At 34.4% G+C, this 19,457-nt stretch overlaps 1 protein-coding gene across 6 annotated transcripts in view; it reads left to right on the forward strand.

Annotated features, from left to right (window-relative positions):
- LOC111047564 (GTPase-activating protein CdGAPr) overlaps nucleotides 1–19,457 on the forward strand; it is a 139,109-nt gene that overhangs the window by 64,163 nt on the left and 55,489 nt on the right. For 3 of the 6 annotated variants that reach the window (XM_039428434.1, XM_039428435.1, XM_039428436.1), the window contains exons 3-4: nucleotides 1,322–1,363; nucleotides 19,047–19,127. The exons of 2 other annotated variants lie outside the window; for them this stretch is intronic. In XM_039428434.1, coding sequence (XP_039284368.1) covers nucleotides 1,322–1,363; nucleotides 19,047–19,127 — 123 coding nt within the window. The remainder of the gene's footprint in view (nucleotides 1–1,321; nucleotides 1,364–19,046; nucleotides 19,128–19,457) is intronic. One more of the 6 variants, XM_039428437.1, reaches the window with a different exon arrangement.

Here is a 19,457-nt window from a genome sequence, read left to right on the forward strand (position 1 = left end):
GCTCCTGTGAATTTAGACATCCGTTTTAGAACGATTTTTCCGTTCATTACTGCGGATGTTCAAAGCTCTGGGCGTATCCCACCAACTATTGTAGAATCCCTGCAAATTGCAGGCTCATTAACATCATTATAAATCATCAACAACATACCGTTGTACTGCAACATGCAGATTATAATAATAATCTCTGGATAATAATGTCCAAGGCTGACTTTTATTTGATTTTCAAACTTCTAAAGTTTAGACAAAAATCTAAAAAAGCTGAGTAAGAACTGTTGTAAACTTGAATATTAATACAGTAGTAGTAGCTCAGTATTTGTAAATGATAACATATTTGAAGGCAGTCATCCTACAACTATGATCAATTCCGAAAAATCAATCAATACGATGTATTATTTCATTTATTAAAAAATATTTGAAAATATACTCGATACGAGAATGCTTGCATATGTCTTTCAATACAATTCGTTGAATAATTCATATTTTCTTGACGATAGAAAATTCAATTTCAGTAACACAATTCCAATTGCATGTAACTTTGAGAATATAAAATACAATTGTTTGAAATGTATTCGTTTGTGTTCATGCAATTGTGAGGAAACATTTCGGAATAAAAATAATTCACTAATTCAGTTTGGTGCAAGATGAATTTAAAAGCTCATCTATTGTGGTGCATTCATGAAAGAGAAGATTGTTAAAAGGAGATAAATTAGTAGGACAGTAGGTAACGCTCATTAACAATTTAGGACGGAGCAGCAAAGTGAGGTTGACAGTTGGTGAACGTGAGCTGATTTCTCATGTGAACGATGACTTGTGCAACCTGATGCCGTTTGGGCTTGATTGAAAGACTTTAGTCCTCACAGCTTTGAGTATTTCTCTAACATACTTGAGTTCTTGAGTCGTTAGATTTTTGAGCATTTCTCTAAGAATTGGTCATTAAAGTGACCTCTTGTTAAGTTTGTACGATTCCAAAAATAGTGAGAAGTAGATGGCCTATCCAGTAATTATTACAGAATAGATGTTTTGAGTTGTTTTAGCTATTCCCTTCTTTTTCTTCTTCTGAATCTTGTCCTCATCCTCCCTTCCTCCTTCTCCACCTCCCCCCATTCCTCCCCTTCTCTGTTTGCATTCTGCATCTTTTCTAATTTTCTGTAGTGAATTATGAAAGCTTCTGTTCATTATTTCATGTCATTTGTGCTCTGAATTCCTTTTTTACTATAACTAGATTTAGATTTACTATGACGTATTATTATTACTATGGTACCTAGCATGTCGATCTACGAGAAAATTCTAACGACACTTTATTATCTCTGTTTTTTTTCAGGTGAGTTATCCAAACTTGAAACCTCTGCTTCTATTACAGTTGGTGAGTCTTGTTATTCATTTTTGTTGCGACAGTCGACGTAGTTTTCTTACTTGAATGATGTCATTCTGTATTAAAAGTAGAATTTATTTTATAACATTTTGCAAAAGCTTTCTCACTCATGACATTAGGACTCGTATATTCTTAGTTGATTTGTGCAACTGGGTGGAAGATGATAAACTACTTGCTGATGCATTTCATCTATTGTCAAGTTTCTTGGAAGTTTATCCTTTAATCAATTAATTTTTATTTATATTAATAATAGAAAAGCCAAAAACAACAAACACAAACACTTGAAAAATGTTGACGCTAAAATTCCAACATCTCTGCTACAAAATACCACTTCCATGTATTTTGAAAGGGATGGTTTTGTAATAATCTGTTCTTCATTTTACTCTTCAAGCTTGTGCTATTTCGATAATTGAATTGAATTTAAAAAGAATCCTACTGGTCCTTTCCTTTGTTTGATCTCACAATTTACGCTTCTCATATTTATTTCCAAATGATCAAAATTCATATGATGGCTCAATATGATTTCCAAAATATCAAAAAAATTAGTTTTTGGTTTCAAAATGTTCATATAACCTCTACCTTTTCATGCTTTTTCAATTGATTATTTTATTCAGTAGGTATTCTAATCTCGACAAAATATATCGAATAATGATGATTAATTCCATACTCTCGAGATAAAAACTGGTAAGAATTAACCGGCTGCAACGAAGTTATTAACGTTGTTTCTCAGCTTATCAACAAGTTCCAATTGTGGTAGCTGACACCTGACAACGCTATCGTGTTGAAAATAACCGTGACTAGAAAATTATTCATATGGAGCTCTTTTTTCATTTGGGTTGTATTTTGGTGGTGTTGTATATCCACTACGTGTCTTGATATGAAGAGAGATTGGGAAGGGTGCGTGTTTAGCATATAAAAAGGAAGCCCCTCCGACAAATCATCCCTCATTACTGGGCTCTCAAAGGGCCTCCTCTTCATCTCGTCTCCTTACTTGTCAGTTTCTACTCATCTCTCAGCAGATGACGTTCTGTCAGCCCACATTCATAAGGCAACTTGGTCTTGCACAAGCTATTCAGGCTAAAACTTGTTTTTGAAAGGTCTATGAATGTGCGTTGGTCAATGAAATTTATGAGACATTCTATAACTTTTGTTAAGAAAGATTTGTTTCCAATGAAAACATGTTTCATTCAAATGAGTATTTACGAAAAAATCAGCCAGGTTCAGTTTTTCTTCAACTCAAATCAATTCAGTAAACATTACAAACCAATAACATCAATCGAAATAACGAAAGTTTCCAAATCTATTATTTGCTTATATTGGGGATTGAACAAGTTGTGGGCTAATGAATGCTTGACCAGTTTTTCCGCATTTACATTGTATTTGCTATTGTGAGCGAGAAAAAAATAAGTGGAAACGATTAAGTTAGAAATTAATCTCACCGATGTTACCTGGAGTTAGGGGCTCACGAGATTTAGACAAATTGGAAAAAAAGGGCTCACGAGACAGAAATATAAGAGTACCAAGTCGTCAACTTAGTTGACAACAAGTTGTAACATTTTCAAGTTGTTTTATTCAACATTGATATCTGTTTACCACAAAATCACCTCTACTGCAACTCAGAAATGTATTTTTTCCGAAAATCCTTGAATTATACGAAGACGATAGTTGAGTAGACAACTCTAGATTGTAAAGTGGGCGTTGTTCCAGTTGAAGAAACATTATTAGGCTAGGGAAATGTAGTTGACTCTGTACGACATCTGTCCATATATTATTAGACATCTGCGCCACTGGATCGCTTGTGGATGTGCATTTGTTTTCTTGGCCTCAACGTTTGTTTTCAACTACTGTTAATCTTGAAGACAGTTTTGGTTTGAATGTGCTGGTGCAACAAAAATATTCCTCTCAACTCTCAATGAAATAGGGAAATGATTTATTTCACAAAAAATATTTCATTTTGATAATTTCCGATTTTTAACACTTTGGTCTTAATCCATATAAAACTGAAGAAACTCATTCTTGATCAGATATTCAACTAATTTTAGAACAAAATAAAGTATTTTAATAGGGCTACTTGAATTACAGAATATTCTATATATAGGTCTATTATATAATTATAGCAAAGGTACTAGTAATTTTCTATGATTACATTTTAGAAAATATATTACAAATAAAAGTAATTATGTCAAATTTTCAATAAAAAAGCGTAAAACATGGTATCTTCATGTTTCTCATAGAAACAATGTGTGCAATTTCCAAATCTACGTTGAAAAGTTTATGTCTGTGAGACTAGAAATCCAGGTTTCCTTGTTTATAATTTTCGGAATATCTAAATCTTCTATCAGTGAAAGGTGAGTTTTATACATAGTTTGTAATAAAGGGCATTTGTAATCGTCACTTACGCTTTTACGTAATTGTCTATTACATTATTATTATTATACTGTACCTTAAACCATATATATCTTAGTTTCTTAGTACATTATTTTGAAAGGATTATTGTGTACTAGGCCTTTTCCTTCTGGACTTTCATATTCACAGAAATTCACTTCGATTTCATGCACAATGATCTCATCTTGAAATTATCTAGCCATTTGAAACGTTGACATGAAATAACCAAAAAATACTTATTTTCAAACAATTTTTCAGTTCGGTAAGAAGTTAGCAAGAATTATCAAAATGTTCAATAGTTTATGGATTCAATATTATTCTACTACTGCATTCAGAGTGCAATTTACTAAATTCTAGTAAAATAACCATTCGGTACAACATGTTATTGTTTCAAGTCCTGTATGAAGATATCAATTATTTTTGTAAAATCGTTTATATGAATCAAATATTGCACTGCAGTATTTACTATTTTGGCTTTTAGATTGCACCTTTAGATAGTAAATTCAATTGATACAAATTTTTCAGCAATATAAGTGTGGTATGAAGTTTGAAGACATCAGTTTTTAAACGCTCTATATTTCATCGATCTAAATATTGTACTGCAGTATTCAAAGTCTGGCTCTGAGAATCTACCACCTTTCACTAGCACAGTATTTTATTCCATAGTTGAGCTCGTCCATTAAAAATCGCGTGTTCGCTTTCTTTTTCTAGTTGCTCTCCTAAACCATTGCATCTTTTTCTGAAATTTAAAAGTGAAATCTGTCGCTACTCCTCTGTCGTGCCCTTCCTTCGACGAGTTCTCGGGCCCAACTAGTTTAGCCAGGTTTATAGCTTAGGAAGAGTTGCCGTTAAAAAGACATTTCCAGTGTTATAATATCAGGAGCAAGTTGAAATGGTTTCCTGGCCAACGACTAATAGAGAGGAAGTTGTACTGATGTGTGAGATTGATCCAGATTTCTCTCCCAATGTACAGTTTTCATGCCAAGTTTGCTTTGATGGATGAAGCAAAAATGAGCTGTTGAATGAAAACACAAATTGAAATTGTCAACGACTTTCATTTCAAACAAAACATTGGATGGTTGGTGAAACATGATGTGGCTGGTGAAGCCACGAAACCAGGTTCTTTTTAAATAGTATTATATAATAATAAAAGTGGTTGACAATTTCAATTTGTGTTTTCATTATGAAAAAGTATCATAACATCACACACAATACAACTATAATGATAATAAGCTGATAGTTGATGGATATTTTCTCAAAATATGCTTTGATTTTGAATAATATTTGTATACGCTCAGATGTATTTTCTTCTGCATTGTGAACTTTGTATATCTTGTATGAAATGCTAGAATTTCAAGCTTGGTAAAAAATGTAATCGTTTAACATTACTGAAAGCTATATTCGATATTATTTTACTCAAAATATGCTGTAGTTCCTTATTCATATTTATTTATTAGTAGTTCTGATGCTTCGTATCTCCAAATTACTGTTGATCAAAAGCTAAATCCAACAAAACTGACAAAAAATTAACATTATAGATGAAGTGGACAGTAGTTGTACATTCTACAAATACTAAACTGTATATCCTGATTAAATAAAAGGACTTGAAGATTGTCTATGTGGTTCTTCAACACCCAAACCCAACAGAATGACAAAAATTGAAGTAGATGGTTGGTCATTCTACAAAAATATATTATTATCATTAATCCAATTGAATAAAATAACTTGAATATTATTAAATTGGAGCCTTCCTGTAACTAAGTTTCGCTTGTGGTATTCCACTGTTGGAACAGTGCTTTGGACTTTGCTTTTTAACATAAATGTATGATGCCCCACAGATAACGCGAATAGTATGTATTATTCATTTCACATTTTTTGTTGTATGTATATGGTGAAGTCGACTTTCACGCATCGCGTTTGGTACCGGAAGCAGCAATCATCGTGCCATAGATAGTGCGCAGTCGCAGTAGCTCACTCAAGAATGTGCCATGCATATCAACTGCATTACAACGAAGATAAACTGCTTCATTCACCTGAACAGGAATGTGTATTGAATAGGGAACGATAAATAATTGCAATAGACATCATAATAAAGGTATTCTCGTTGAAAGTATACCCAAATCATACTACCTATAATAATTAAGCAGAATAAAAATTCAAAACTCTTGTTTCATATATTCTGTATAGGCTATCAAATTAGATCCTACTGAATTAAAGGACATTCATGAATCAAACCCTAAGGTAAATTTTTGTAAAATATTTAATCATATAGTATTATTATTTGTCTCTGGTTATAGTAATGGATCCAATAATATAAGAATTTGTGATGGTGTAATTTTAAACGTCTATGATGAAAATAATAAACAATAGACTACATTCTGATAAAATTGTTTTCATGCCCATCTTTGTTGTAAATTCTATACTGGAATGGTAGTTTTTATAGATTATAGAAATATTTCTTGGAGACATCTAAACGGTATCTGAGGTTCATCTTTATAAATTTTTTAATCCTGCAACACAATATAGAAAAAGCTAAATAAAAATGGCATTCCTAGTCTGAATTATACTTGAAATAGAGCATTATTTCTCATATAAAAAAAGCTTCTAAAGTTAGCCATCTTACAGCCTTTACACGTGCACTTGCGAATCTATTTTCTTACCGTAACTTGGCTAAAGACCGATGAGGGTTGTTCACTCGTTGAATGAACCCTTCAATTTGTGTCAGAGCCTCCAGTAAGTCAACCCCAAGCCCTCGAAAGGTGACTGGTGGCTTCCAAACCCTCCCCCCTTCAATTCAAAGCAGGAGGCTAGAAAGGTAAGCGGAAGTCAATCAAAGAGGCAAACGACTTCACCCCCAACCCTCCCGATTCTCCTACTTATTGCTGTCACTAACGAAAATTGCGTTGCACTTTTCACCCCTCTATTGCGGAAGATTCATCCTTTGCAAAGTGTCTACGATAATTATTATTATTGGCGACTATGTTGTTGAAATTATTTTTAACCAGATGATTTATTAGTGTAAGATGATTAGCTACTTTGAGATTGGAGAAAACATTTCTCCTATCCTACTTCGATTTCAAGTTCCTATCCCATCTCGACTTTCACGTTGAGGAAAGTTAAAACAATGAAATTGAAATTTAATTCTCTTGATCTTTGCTCCACATAAATTGCACGATACTTTGTTTGGAAGTTGAGAAGGAATCAAAGTTTCACAGATTAAGGTTCATGCAATTTCCTTTTTCAAAGTTATTTGACTCCAAACTTTCTTCATGAAAAGATGAGAATGAAAATAATTCAAAACCCTTGGAGGATCCCAAAAACTTTATCTTCTGAATCTCAAAAGATTATCTTTCAGGCATCTTATTTTGTTTGCGTCAAACAATGCCAAAGTTAATCTTGCTGATTTTTATTGACTCAAGTTGATTTTTATTATGATTTTACTCTTTTGGTTTTGGTGCTGTAACCAAATGAATGTTTTCTATCTGTTTTAGGATTTGAAAAACTTCTTTGAATGCTGGGGGGTTTCATGATGGTCTATAACGTTTCATCCTGCACTCAAATACTGTACAATGAGCACAAATTATGTTTAGTCTGTTATTGTTACGACTAATTTCGAAAATTATTCCTCCACTCTGTCGAAGCAACAGAAGTGTATTCTCGTTTTGAATTGGGTTTTTATTGAAATGTATTTATATTGGTAGTATTTTTATGAAAATTGTCATCTTGAATAGCTTCCTTGTGATTGTGTTGCTTCCTAGCACAGAAGTATCACTTATCACTCAGCTGAAGCATCATCAGGCCAGTGGCTTTCATGTTTAGAAAAAATATTTTTCTAAAATCATTACCTAGATTAATTTTGCCTATAAGTTACAATAGATTGAAGTATTATTTATTATCTCTGTTATCTACAATGGTGAAAGAATCCATTAATATAATCCAAATCCATTAATTTCATATTGAAAACAATGAAAAATCCAACCAAACGTCGGGAACTATTTTCCACCGATCAGCTCTCAATCAGCATTTGAACAATGCTGTGATTGCATTCTGAATCAATAAACTCGCATTCTACATCTACATCTATAAACCCGAATCGATCATTCACTTATATTGTCGTACTTGACCGTTTCCATTGTCCACCCTAAGCTTGACGCCTCTGCTATAAACGAATGCATTGCGATTAGCGTGTTGAATAATGAATGAATCAGCACACTTCTTGCCTGCAGGCGTAGTCATGTGGGCTGCATTGAATTAAGGGTAAATCAATAGAAGGAGCCGCCAACAAAGGGTTGTCCGAATCTGGGGGAAGGGCTGTCTGTCATTGGTCAGTATTATTCAACAGCATCGCAGGCTGCTAAAGACTGAAAATGAACACATACATGAACTGTTTTGAAACCATATAGCCTTCAATTCGTGTTAACTGGAGGTGAAAATTGAATATCATGAAAACAGAGTATTAGGGCTTGGTTCACTTAGGGAGTTGGGACCGACCTGGGGTAACTAGGTAGATCAGATTGTTCCCTATCGCCATTGTAGACTTGAAAAAACTCGAAACATCACTTAAATGTCATATAGCCTCAAATATTTGATAAAGTTGAAAGTTTTTGGCTTATTTCGAAATTTGAATATTGTAATAGTGATATACAACTGTATAAGTTAATAAAAAAAAGTTATTAAAAAAGTTTAATATCTTATTAAAAGTTGATAAAAACAAAACTAGTGTTTTCCTGAATACAGCAAATATAGTTAGGCTATTCCATTTCCAACAAGACAGAGTGGGAACCAAAAGTGTGTCCAAATGTAGCAATAAATGGTGACTTTTTGCATAGGCAGATTATGTTGGCTAACGACTGACTGTATCTTTTCTTCATGCTTATAGATTGAGAATTTCAATTAAAATGTTCTTTTTTATTTCAAATTTAATGTACATAACTTTCCAGTTATACTTCTCTGGGGAAAAAATATCCTTAGGCTACTAATATCATTTGAAAGTCTCAAGGCTTGATAGATGAAATTGATGTGCATTATAAATTGTGCAAGAGCAGTCAACTATCGTTCCACACGATAAATAAAAGTATTAAAAGTCAACTATAAAATTTAAAACCTTGGCTTTGTTGATGAACTTTCACCGTATACTTCAACGCGGCATCGTTTAAAAAACTTGTGTTTATTTTAGAGTTGATTGTGTTTTTGCCGACTTATTTCTGTGAAATTCAACATTGAGAGCGTTTTGATCTCTCCTTTATTTCATCTTCCTTTCCCTTCCTCTTCAAACTGTTTACACTACATCCACTCACGCTTATAAATAATTTGCTGAAGGCAACGTTCCAAATGCATATTATGCCTGACATTCTAGACTTGCCAAAAATCATTCTCAATGAATATTCATTCAATTTGCACTTGGAAATTTCGAATTTACACCTTTTATTATTACTATTATCATTTCAGTGTCCTATATACTCGTATATGGACTTCCTCTACAAGAATAGTTTTTCTAGGTTCTATTTGTCTTACTTTCATTATTAATCATGGAAATTTTCCCAATATAAAAACATTTGATGTAGTTTGAGGTTTTTGTGGTGTTTGAGTAAGTCAGTTTTTTTTCATAATGCCACCAAAATTATACATTAACAGTACTAAAATGGATCGTTTGTATTTGGCACGAACTTTCTAGATATGTGTTGCTAACAATGGTTTGAATATGTATATTAATGTCAGAAATACTGTTCAAAATTAGCCTGAGATCGACGTTTTCTAGGGTTTTCCTCGTGTCTTCAAGGATAACTTGTTCAAAAATTTATTTTGTCACCACGTAACCAGAGCACATGTGTATAATTCTTCATCAAAAACAATAAAATCGTCTGACAAAAACAACTGTCTTTGAAAGCGATCTTTCATCGTCCAGCCGTATTCTGACACTAGCACAATCCTATATATTTATGTGAATCACTTCCGAGCATCACCGTGTCATTATAATGGAAGGATCGTTTGAAAGCTACCATTCCAAACAGTACAACATTAGTCCTACTATGGTACAGTCCTTTATGAGCGAATCCAGCTTTAAAGCGACTAATCCAGGTTAACTCCAGTTGAACATGTTGAGAGAATTGCGTCGGAAGCGATTGAAACGCTCAGCGGTCGGTCGCCGCTGGAAGTGCATCACTCCATCAGTCCATAACATGACGCTTCCCATTCAACCAATGCAGACAGCTGAAAGTGAATCACTCTACCTGCCACTGTAGTCCGTTCAAACCGGACATAGCCCAATAGTGAAACCACCACAATATGACTGCTGCCACCGGTTTCTGATACGTCGTTTATTATAAATATAGTGAGCCACGTTTTGCAACGCCTTTTGTAGTAGCAGCGGTTTGTTTGGCAATTGGGAGGCGCAAAATTGCTTGCGCCAGTACTAGAACAGTACCAGTCATACAACTCGAAGCATAGAGCTTTGATGTTATCAACAAAATAAATAATTAAAATTGAAAATGTAATGTTTAAATTATTAATTGATAGTAATCACCTATATTATTGACCGAGCGAAGTGAGGTCTAAGATTCAAGTCGACGGTTTGGCATTTCTCTTAATGTTTAAATGTTTATATGTTGCGCATTTACGGCGAAATGGCGAAACGCCAATATTAGAGTCAAAATCAGACTATAGAGTCATTCATCATAAATCAGCTGACAAGTGATTAAACAGATGTGTGGAGAAGCCAGTCTATTGCTGTATTCCCATAAGGTCTATAGTTTCAATCAGGTACTTGTGGATGAGAATACGGCGTGAGGTCTACTGTTCACAGAACTACTAGTATAGAAATGAACAGTGAGAATTCACTTTGACCTGTCAACTTTGGTTAACTGGCATGGAATGTTGTATTCCTATATGGATAATGAATGCTGGCAGTTTAGAGTGAATCTCACTATATCTAGATTAAGTTCATGAATGTCACCAAAGCAGGGCCTATGTGCTTCCATTGTCAAGTGCTGCTCTTTCGTAACTGCAAATTTTCTCACTCACTCGTTCTCTCTTCCTCTTTCTTTTAACTATCTCTCTCTTATCACTTTTCACTCTCTCTTACTTTTATCTGTTCCTCCTCTGTTTCTCTTTTCTCTCTTTTTATCTCTCTCTCTATCTCTTTTATCTATCTCTCGCCATCTCTTTCCCACTAGTTTTCTACTCGTTCTATCTTCGTCTTTCTCCTCATAATTCGCTTTTTCGCTCTCTCTTTCTCTCTCTCTCGCTCTCTCTTTCTTTCTTTCTCTCTCTCTCTCTCTCTCTCTCACTCTCACTCTCTCTCTCTTCCTCTGATAGACCGGTTGCCATTGGTTGTAGCAGACTTTTCTGCTTCTCCATTCACGCCGAATTTGGCCATTGAATAATGGTGGATGTTGCAACCAGCCGAAAGAATGGTAAAGGCTATTGAGGGATTTATTTTCCGAAGATTGCCTTTCTCGCGCTGGTCTTTTTAGATTGTGTAAGGATTGTATGATAATGAATACTTTCAATTATAGGATAATTGAACTCGATAAAGAGTTGAAATTATATTTGAACAAAAGTTAGGTCATTGGATAATCATTAGAGAATATGTTGCAACCAGCCGGATAAATAACTGGCTATTGAGGGATTCAAAAAAGATTTACAAAAGAACTGATTTATCATTCTTGCCTGCTATTTAGACGGTTATTTGAGGATTGTATGAGATCTTGAATGAACTTTCTGGATGCTCTGGATAGCTTAGGAAGTACTTGCATATGGTTGAAAATATTTGATTTTACCTTTCTAATTAAAATAATTTTCCACATAAGTAGGCCTATAAGTGATTTGGCTGAAATTTTCTATCAAAACAAGATTTTCTTTGTTTTCTATCGAAATCATAACATTCGAATTGTAATAGGATCTTTTTCCAATACATGTATGTTTTGCTACGTAAGAATTACATAAATTGTATTTTCTCTTATATTTTGTCTGTCAATGGTTTTTCCCATCCAAAGTTTAGTCTCCTGTAAAATTGTGTGAAATGAAGTGATTCGGTGAACACGAATTGCTATTGATATTTATTATAAATGCATTTATTGTCAAATGGAAATAGTGTATGAAGAGATCTACCCAATCCCATATTGAAATTCGCATTCCTGTATGTGGCCTTCACTTGGAAGATGGGTGTCTTCTTCATCTCTTCATCTTTCATGATGGCATGCATTTAATTGTCATTTCCTCCTCATACCATGCAAATAACTTGAGGTTCTTGCTCTATTCAATATTAACAGCTATGACGTCATGAATTACAAAATTGGTTGAATGTCATTTTGAATTCTTCACATTAACTACTGTTTGGCCGACTTGAAATCTACATGGTTTTATTTAGTGATTACTAATTTAGAGATAAATTTCATATTCCTTGTATACGAGTGAAACAAATTATTCCCAACTATTTTTATTAGTAAACGCTAACTGAAAACTATTACAATTGAATTATTATGACCTCTTTTGCGTATTCCCCTCAGATCCTGGCTAATATGTTAATGTAACAGTTTATTGTTGACATCATTATTTTGATAACATAGCCTTCTTCCCAGAATTTGAATTTTATTATCATTAAAAAACTTTATCACAGGAGTTCTCCCAAACGTCATTCTAGTGAGAGGTTATCAAACACTGTGCTACATCTGGGTTGTACATCTTGAGGATGCGATTTTTATTAATCCGTTGAGAATTAATAAAACTTAGAAGATGATTTAACATGTAAAACTGTTGAAATGCAGAATGAAGATGTGGAAATTTGTCTACACATCACTTCTTATTTTACTGGATGTTAGTGACTGAGAATGATGAATCATTCTGTTATTGAGTTTTACATCAAGATTGTTTGAAGTTGGCGTACTTGAATAATTCATCACACCCACATACATTCTGCATTAATTTTAATTTGTGTCTCTGTGTATAGAAATAATAATCAATTGGTAACAGAGCTGTGTGTGAAAGTCTCTTGAAGAAACCAGTATTTCGCATTCATCGAAATCGTCCCAAAAGTCTGAAAAGTCAATTCACTTTTCATCAATAAATAATTCAATAATATTAATCTAAATACATTAGTTGCATATTAGGTTGTCTGCATACAGAAAGGTTTCGTGATAATAGTATTTTGGCTAATATAGAACCAGTATTTTGCATTCGTCGAAAACGACCCAGAAATTAGTTCCTTTGAACTCAATCATTCGAAAAGCACGGATTGTCTGATGTGTGCAGTGTGTTGACTCGGATATGGGGACCATATCAGTCTTTCCACTCACGTCGGATTCTATTATCGCTTCAAGGAGACCGGATGGTGACCCAAATGGATTAGTGCAATTCGCAACTTCTTCCCGCACACGTGTGCCACTGGTTTGCCCTGGTTGCACTAACCCCTGTATTACACTTACACTGTGCAGCTTGACACATTGCGTTAGCAGTCTTGCCATTACGAGTCAAGCTTACTTCTATTATCAACAGGAATAGATCACAGCATGTTTCCTAATACCGTTCAAATAAAATTTATTGCCAGTTACAGAACAATCTGAACTTTACTTAAAATTGGGTAATAAAAATAGAGAAAACTGAATATATGATAATTTTGCGTTGCCAAGAAGTTCTGGGCGCCGAGAGTAACAAAACAGAACCATTTTAGCTTCAACGTATTAGAGTAAAATTCTCATTGATTGAGAAAACAATTCCTTCTGTTAGTGTGTGTTGTTCGAGGATTAAAAATAATTGTGTCAAGGATATTGCAACGCCTTCAATGATTAATAACGTCGGCTATAGTGTCAACCGGGTAATACCAATCTTGGCAAGAATGAAATTATAGTATTAACCTATTCTAAAGCTACCCAAACTTTATAAATTCACTTACCAAAATTAATATTGTAATAGTTTATGTGAGTTATACGATAGTTCCATAATTTCCTTCTAACCAAAGATAGACTATTTTATCGTTCATTTTCTTAGTGTCCACGTTTCCTTGTGGAGTGAGGATTTTTTTGTCATTCAGTATTTTGTTCTCTTGTGAAACGGAGGAGCCTGTTAACACTCTTGACGTTAATTTGTTTGACCCGGTGCCTACTGATTCTTCTTAGCCTATTTGTTGTTAAATCTGCTGAACAATGTTGTGATTGCCTTTAGACGACGACTACTCTTCTTGAATGGTTTTCAAGTTCTTCACTTGCCCTGTTGAATAGAAGTAGCATCGAAGGTTGGTTCGGTGTCCATTCATTCATGGCTTGATCTTGTCGGACATCTTTACATGCGACACACGTAGCATTGTGTGACTTCTGATTCTTCGGACTATCACTCGGATCCTCATAGACCATAGATAGAGTATAATATAATGAGACGTCCGGTTTATATGACGGTTTCTTTGAACATCAAAGCATGCATGCGCGTTGCCATATTCCATGTCATGTTTAAACAGACAATAACTTACGTTTTTGTTGAATATGATAATGTTCACATAGTCCTAGGCCGGTGTAGACCTGATGGTGGCGATGAAGGTGAACCTCACGTATATTATCGATTTAAAAAACTTAAAATCATTGAAATTTGAAAATACTGGAATAATCACGACATTTCAAATATTTGAAGGATCATTTAAGTTATTATTCGGAATCACTTTTACTTGTTGATTCGAAAGGTATTCTATGTGAATAAAATAGAAAAATGAATCGATTTTTGAATGTGTTTGATACTAATTGAGTCTCATTCCTGATTAAAGTAACTCTCAACTCTAATCCTGGACGTCCAAATGTCCAAACTGAATTCCAGTTTACGTTTAGTACATTACCAGACGATTTGAGCTGACTTGAATAGTTACTGAATCCTAATAAAGTGCTAATAGAAAGCCAGTCTTTGTGCCAACGAATACACAGTTCCAAAACAGGACTTTCGGGTACATAGTGACAGTGCACCTGCAAATAGACTGAAGGAATGATTAATTCAACCCAATGTAACCTCCAGGATAAGCGTAATGTCAATCAACTTGATTGTGTATAAACAGGAGTGATGTGTTCAGTTCATAATTGAAAGTTAATGAGAAGTAAAAATGAACAAACTAGGTTGGTTAAAAAATGTTCACAAATAGAATAGAATTTCCTGGAGTTGCCAACTTTAAGTTGGCATACTTACTCCTACTTTCACTGTATCTTTCATAAAGAAGAATAAATCCAATTACTTAATTTATATCATTTCATTTAATTTCAGACAACCACAAAATTTAATCAATGATTGGTAAGAAAATAACAGGATTAATCCAAAACTGTTTCTCTCCCGAATTTCTGTAGCTAATATAGTCGTAATGAAGTTATGTTTCCAGTTATTATAATTATCACAACAATTTGTCCAAAAATTATAGACACTAAATATTCCGATCTGGTTTATGTGTTACTTATCAACATATCTCATTAATAAATTATCATAATCAAAATACTGATTTCAAATTGATAAGCTTCTTTTTCATAGATTGGAAAAATCGGCCCACAACAGTAGTACCGGTTTGGAACTTACCTAAAACTGCAACTCCTTCCATCTTCCAATTGCATATTCAATGAGCCATTCGGAGCTTGCAGAACTTGCAGAAAAGTTTGCAGATGTGGGCACCATCGAAAAAAGTGTATTTTGAGAATTTAATAACATTTTCCTTGACAACAAAGGTCTCTCCTAATGGTCAAATGGTATTTCAGTAGAAGAAGAAAATTTGATATTACTAGTATCGTGATTGCCATCAAGTTTTATTCCTGCAGATTCCAAAGTGCTGGTTATTCTGTAACAAGCCACGTGTAGTTGCTCAAGTGTTGTTTTATACCAATGGAAATGGAATGCAATCGATCAATGTTGAGAAAAAGTGTTGGAATAGTGTTGTTTGTACAATCTCTTCAGGCTGTCAACAAAATTCGAATTCCCTTTCACACTCCGTCAAAAGAAGAAGACGGGGAAGAGAAAGAGAGGATAGGAGAAACAAGAGAAAGAAAAAGAAAAAGAGACTGACATAAAATAATTCATCTAAGTTAGCCTCCTAGAAGACCCAGCTTGCAAAGTTGCTCCTTCAAGCAGAGTAGTCATCCCGCAGAGAGATTGGTCGTCGTTCTAATTCAGCTCTTCTCACAACGAACGGGATAGGATAGGATAGGAGAGAGCTACTGCAGTGTCACTGAATTGAAACGGGAGCCATAGCTGCCTGGCTGGCTCGTCTTGCAGCTGAAAGGGCAAACTATAGGCTGAAACCTCCACCCGCATCTCGTCTCGTCATAGAAACAACAGTACTCTTTATCATTTCAGCGAAATACTGTAATATGACTTTCAACTCAACAGTTGCTCTAACTACTAACTGTATTGAATTGATATGATGGAAGTAATCATTAGATATTGCGCTATTTCTATGTTTTTCATTTTTTATTTTGTGATGTCAATATTTACAGTTGCGGTAGTCCCAAGAATGTTCAATAGCAGATTTGAAGTGTAGGCCTACTGTATTCTCGTTCAACTTATTATTTCAAAATAAATTTTCTCATACAAAGTCAATCTATACAATTACAATTTCAAAGAACAATTCACAACGTGCTGTATAATGAATATCACAAGTCTTCATGAATTTCTCTGTGCAGTACATAAGGATTGTAATGTAATGTGATGTCTGGATATAGAATCTCATAAAAAGTGATTTACAAAATTCAGTTTCGGATTATGATAGCTCAGTCGGTAGAAGTGCTATAAGTACCCATTGATAAAATGCAGCCGGAAGAGTCGTGTGTTCGAATCCAACTAAGCGCATGGCTGTTTGATTGGATAATTTCATTTCATTTATTAATAGACAATAGAAACAATACAGATAAAACAACAGGCATTCGCCCAAAACTGCTTTAATATTACTGCTATAATCACCTATATAAAGTTAACAATGTACAAGTAAAAAGCAAAATTGGAAATCCTTATGAAAAAATAAAGTAGCTCATCTATTATACAGTTTTTCGAAAGGGTTTGAAAAACGCCACAGAAACTATGCTAGTAAATAGTAGAACTGTTTAAGAAATTCAAAGCTCTATTTATTGGACCACATCCACTCTGCAATGCGGACATATAAGAAATTATTGTGCATGACCCAATTCCTATTAGAAAATCGCCATTAGCTGCCGAAACTATAACGATACAATTTCCGATTTAACCCATATAGCTATTGAAGGGGGAAAATAAATTCCAAGCTGCTATTGATTACAGTGCTCAGCAAGCGGTCCATCGTTCGTGGTTTCCCTTCTGCCTCCCTTGTATCAGAATTCCTCATCAGGGAATCAGGGATTGTCCCCCAGTGTGACGTCATAGGAACAGAGTGCTTATTGGAGCAGGCAATGGGTATGGGTAGCTGCTCCATGTCGTTAAGCCTTCTTTCCTTTTCCTGGTCTTCGCTTTTAGGGAGTACTTTTTCTGAAAAAGAGATGAGCTCGTGCCAGTATATTATCCCTCTTCCCTCAACCACTGATCATATTTTAGCCGCGCGAATAAAAAAAAGGAAAATTTTAAGAGAGAGTGAGGATGAGAGGTTGAGGCTCGGGTATCAACACTATTTATATGGTGTCTGTTTATTATGTGGTGGTAGAGGAAGTGGTAAGGGGTCAGTACGATGCCAAGAATTTGTATTAATCGATCGTATCCTAAATATTTTCCAACCCTGCACTGTCATTTTATATATTGGTGTTATGACGGTCTGCACAAAGTTTGTTCTTCTATCTTCCCTTTTCCCCATGGTCTTCTCTTCACTCCACTTGCTTTACGGTCCCTACTCTTCCTCCTTCTCTCTCCCATATCAATTTTCATCGTTCTTTCCTACTCTATCTCCACCATCTCTTTATGATTGACGATCGTGCTAAATTTCCATCTCTAAATTCTCAACTTTTGCAAAAATAGCTTGCTTCGAACCGCAAAAGATGTCTTGGTTTTTCATTTCCCTCTCTCGGTGTTCTGGAACGTTGTGGTCTTTTTGCGTTCTTCCCAACCGAGAAAAGGAACCAGAAGTTTTATTTTTTCCTGGAAAAGTTTGTAACTTTGGATCACTATCTGCGGTCGTTTTTCAACGATTCTTTCCATGACTAGGCTCTCAGAAGACTACAAATAACAGTATTTATTATCTCAGTTGTGAATGAAAACCTGTAGGGATCAAGAGGGTTGCATTCTTAATGATTTTTACCTCCCCATCATACGATTTGATGTATTTAAATACTTGAATAAAAGTTAATAAATGTATCACATCTTACTTGAAACTTCATTCATTGAATAAATCTACTTGTATAGCATGAAACACGAAATACATTATTATATATAATTAAATATTGTACTGTTCTTCTCATGTGAAACTCCCTCCTTTAGTATTTTCAAAATATTGTATATTATTTTTGTATTTTCAAAAGATCCACTGTAATCCTTTTTTGTTGGTTGCGTCTGTTTTATTGATGTATGTTTCAATAATTTTAATCTGCACATTCATTTCAGATTGTTTTAGACTAGTATCATAGAGTAAAGATACCTAGATTATGTTCGTCTCTGCTAATACTGAACTCGGTTACTGAATTAATCTTGTCGGTTTATCCCTCATGAATAGCTGAATTCGAGTCGACCCTGTTCAAAGTAATGACATACTAAATTAACGGAATATTTCTGCCGATTCACGGCTCTGATTGATGTTATGATGCAGTCCAACAACTAAGAGTTATTTCCACAAGCTGTCGTTCCTTTTCGAGAGAATTGTAGTTGGAGTTCATTCGTTTCCGCTCCAGTTGTCCAATTCCATAACTTAATAAGATTCAAATCTCTTGCCAATTAATTTCTGGCATGAAGTTCCAAATTAATCTGCTTTGTAGCAGACTTTCCAGTTTATAATCTCATTAGAAGGCTTATAGATTCACCCTTATAATACCTAATTCTATAAGAAAGCTCGTTTCAGAGTAGTTGAGCACTCTTTCGTGTCTAACTCAAGTAGAAGATATTCTGTAGAAGTTGAAAGCTTTTTAGCGTACAATGAAATTTTAATATTTTTGACATTAGCAGTATCTTCATAAGTATACTATTTTTCCCGATAAAAACGTTATTGGCTCAGTAGTAATTCTTCCTAGAAGAAGATTCAACTAGTATGCAAGACAATGATCACATACATCACATAATTTTCATCCCCCACCAAAATAAACTCTGACATGATTTTTCTTTTCATATTAAGTGCACATTTTTCATTTGGTGTCTCTATGATTTATTGAAATATTTTTCTTTCTGATTCCAGGTAAGTTCGTCTGCAAGTAACCGCCCCTTCAATATATCTCTTTCCTTCAGTTCATTTCAAGAAGTGCCTCGAAATTTAGAGGTTTGTTTACAACTCTTTCCAATTTTCATAAATTACCTGATCCAAAAAATAATGGAATAGGTATCAGTTAATATACATTGAAAGCGGAAATGCTTGTGATACATGGAAATACGTGATACTGACCAAATAGATAGAATACGAGGGAGATAAATCCTAATCCATTCTCGTGTTAAAAAGAGGTTAATCATGTTTGTTTTTGTAACAGAGCTAAATTCCACCTATGGAAGTGAAAAATGCTAGGCCCCACTGTTAAAGTTGATATTAATTGTCTATAGCTTGCATTCTATTCCAATTTACCTCTATACCCTTATTGCGTGATCGCGTATTTGC

This window comes from Nilaparvata lugens, chromosome 5, assembly GCF_014356525.2.
Source record: "Nilaparvata lugens isolate BPH chromosome 5, ASM1435652v1, whole genome shotgun sequence".
In the NCBI taxonomy this organism is placed as follows: Eukaryota; Metazoa; Arthropoda; class Insecta; order Hemiptera; family Delphacidae; genus Nilaparvata; species Nilaparvata lugens.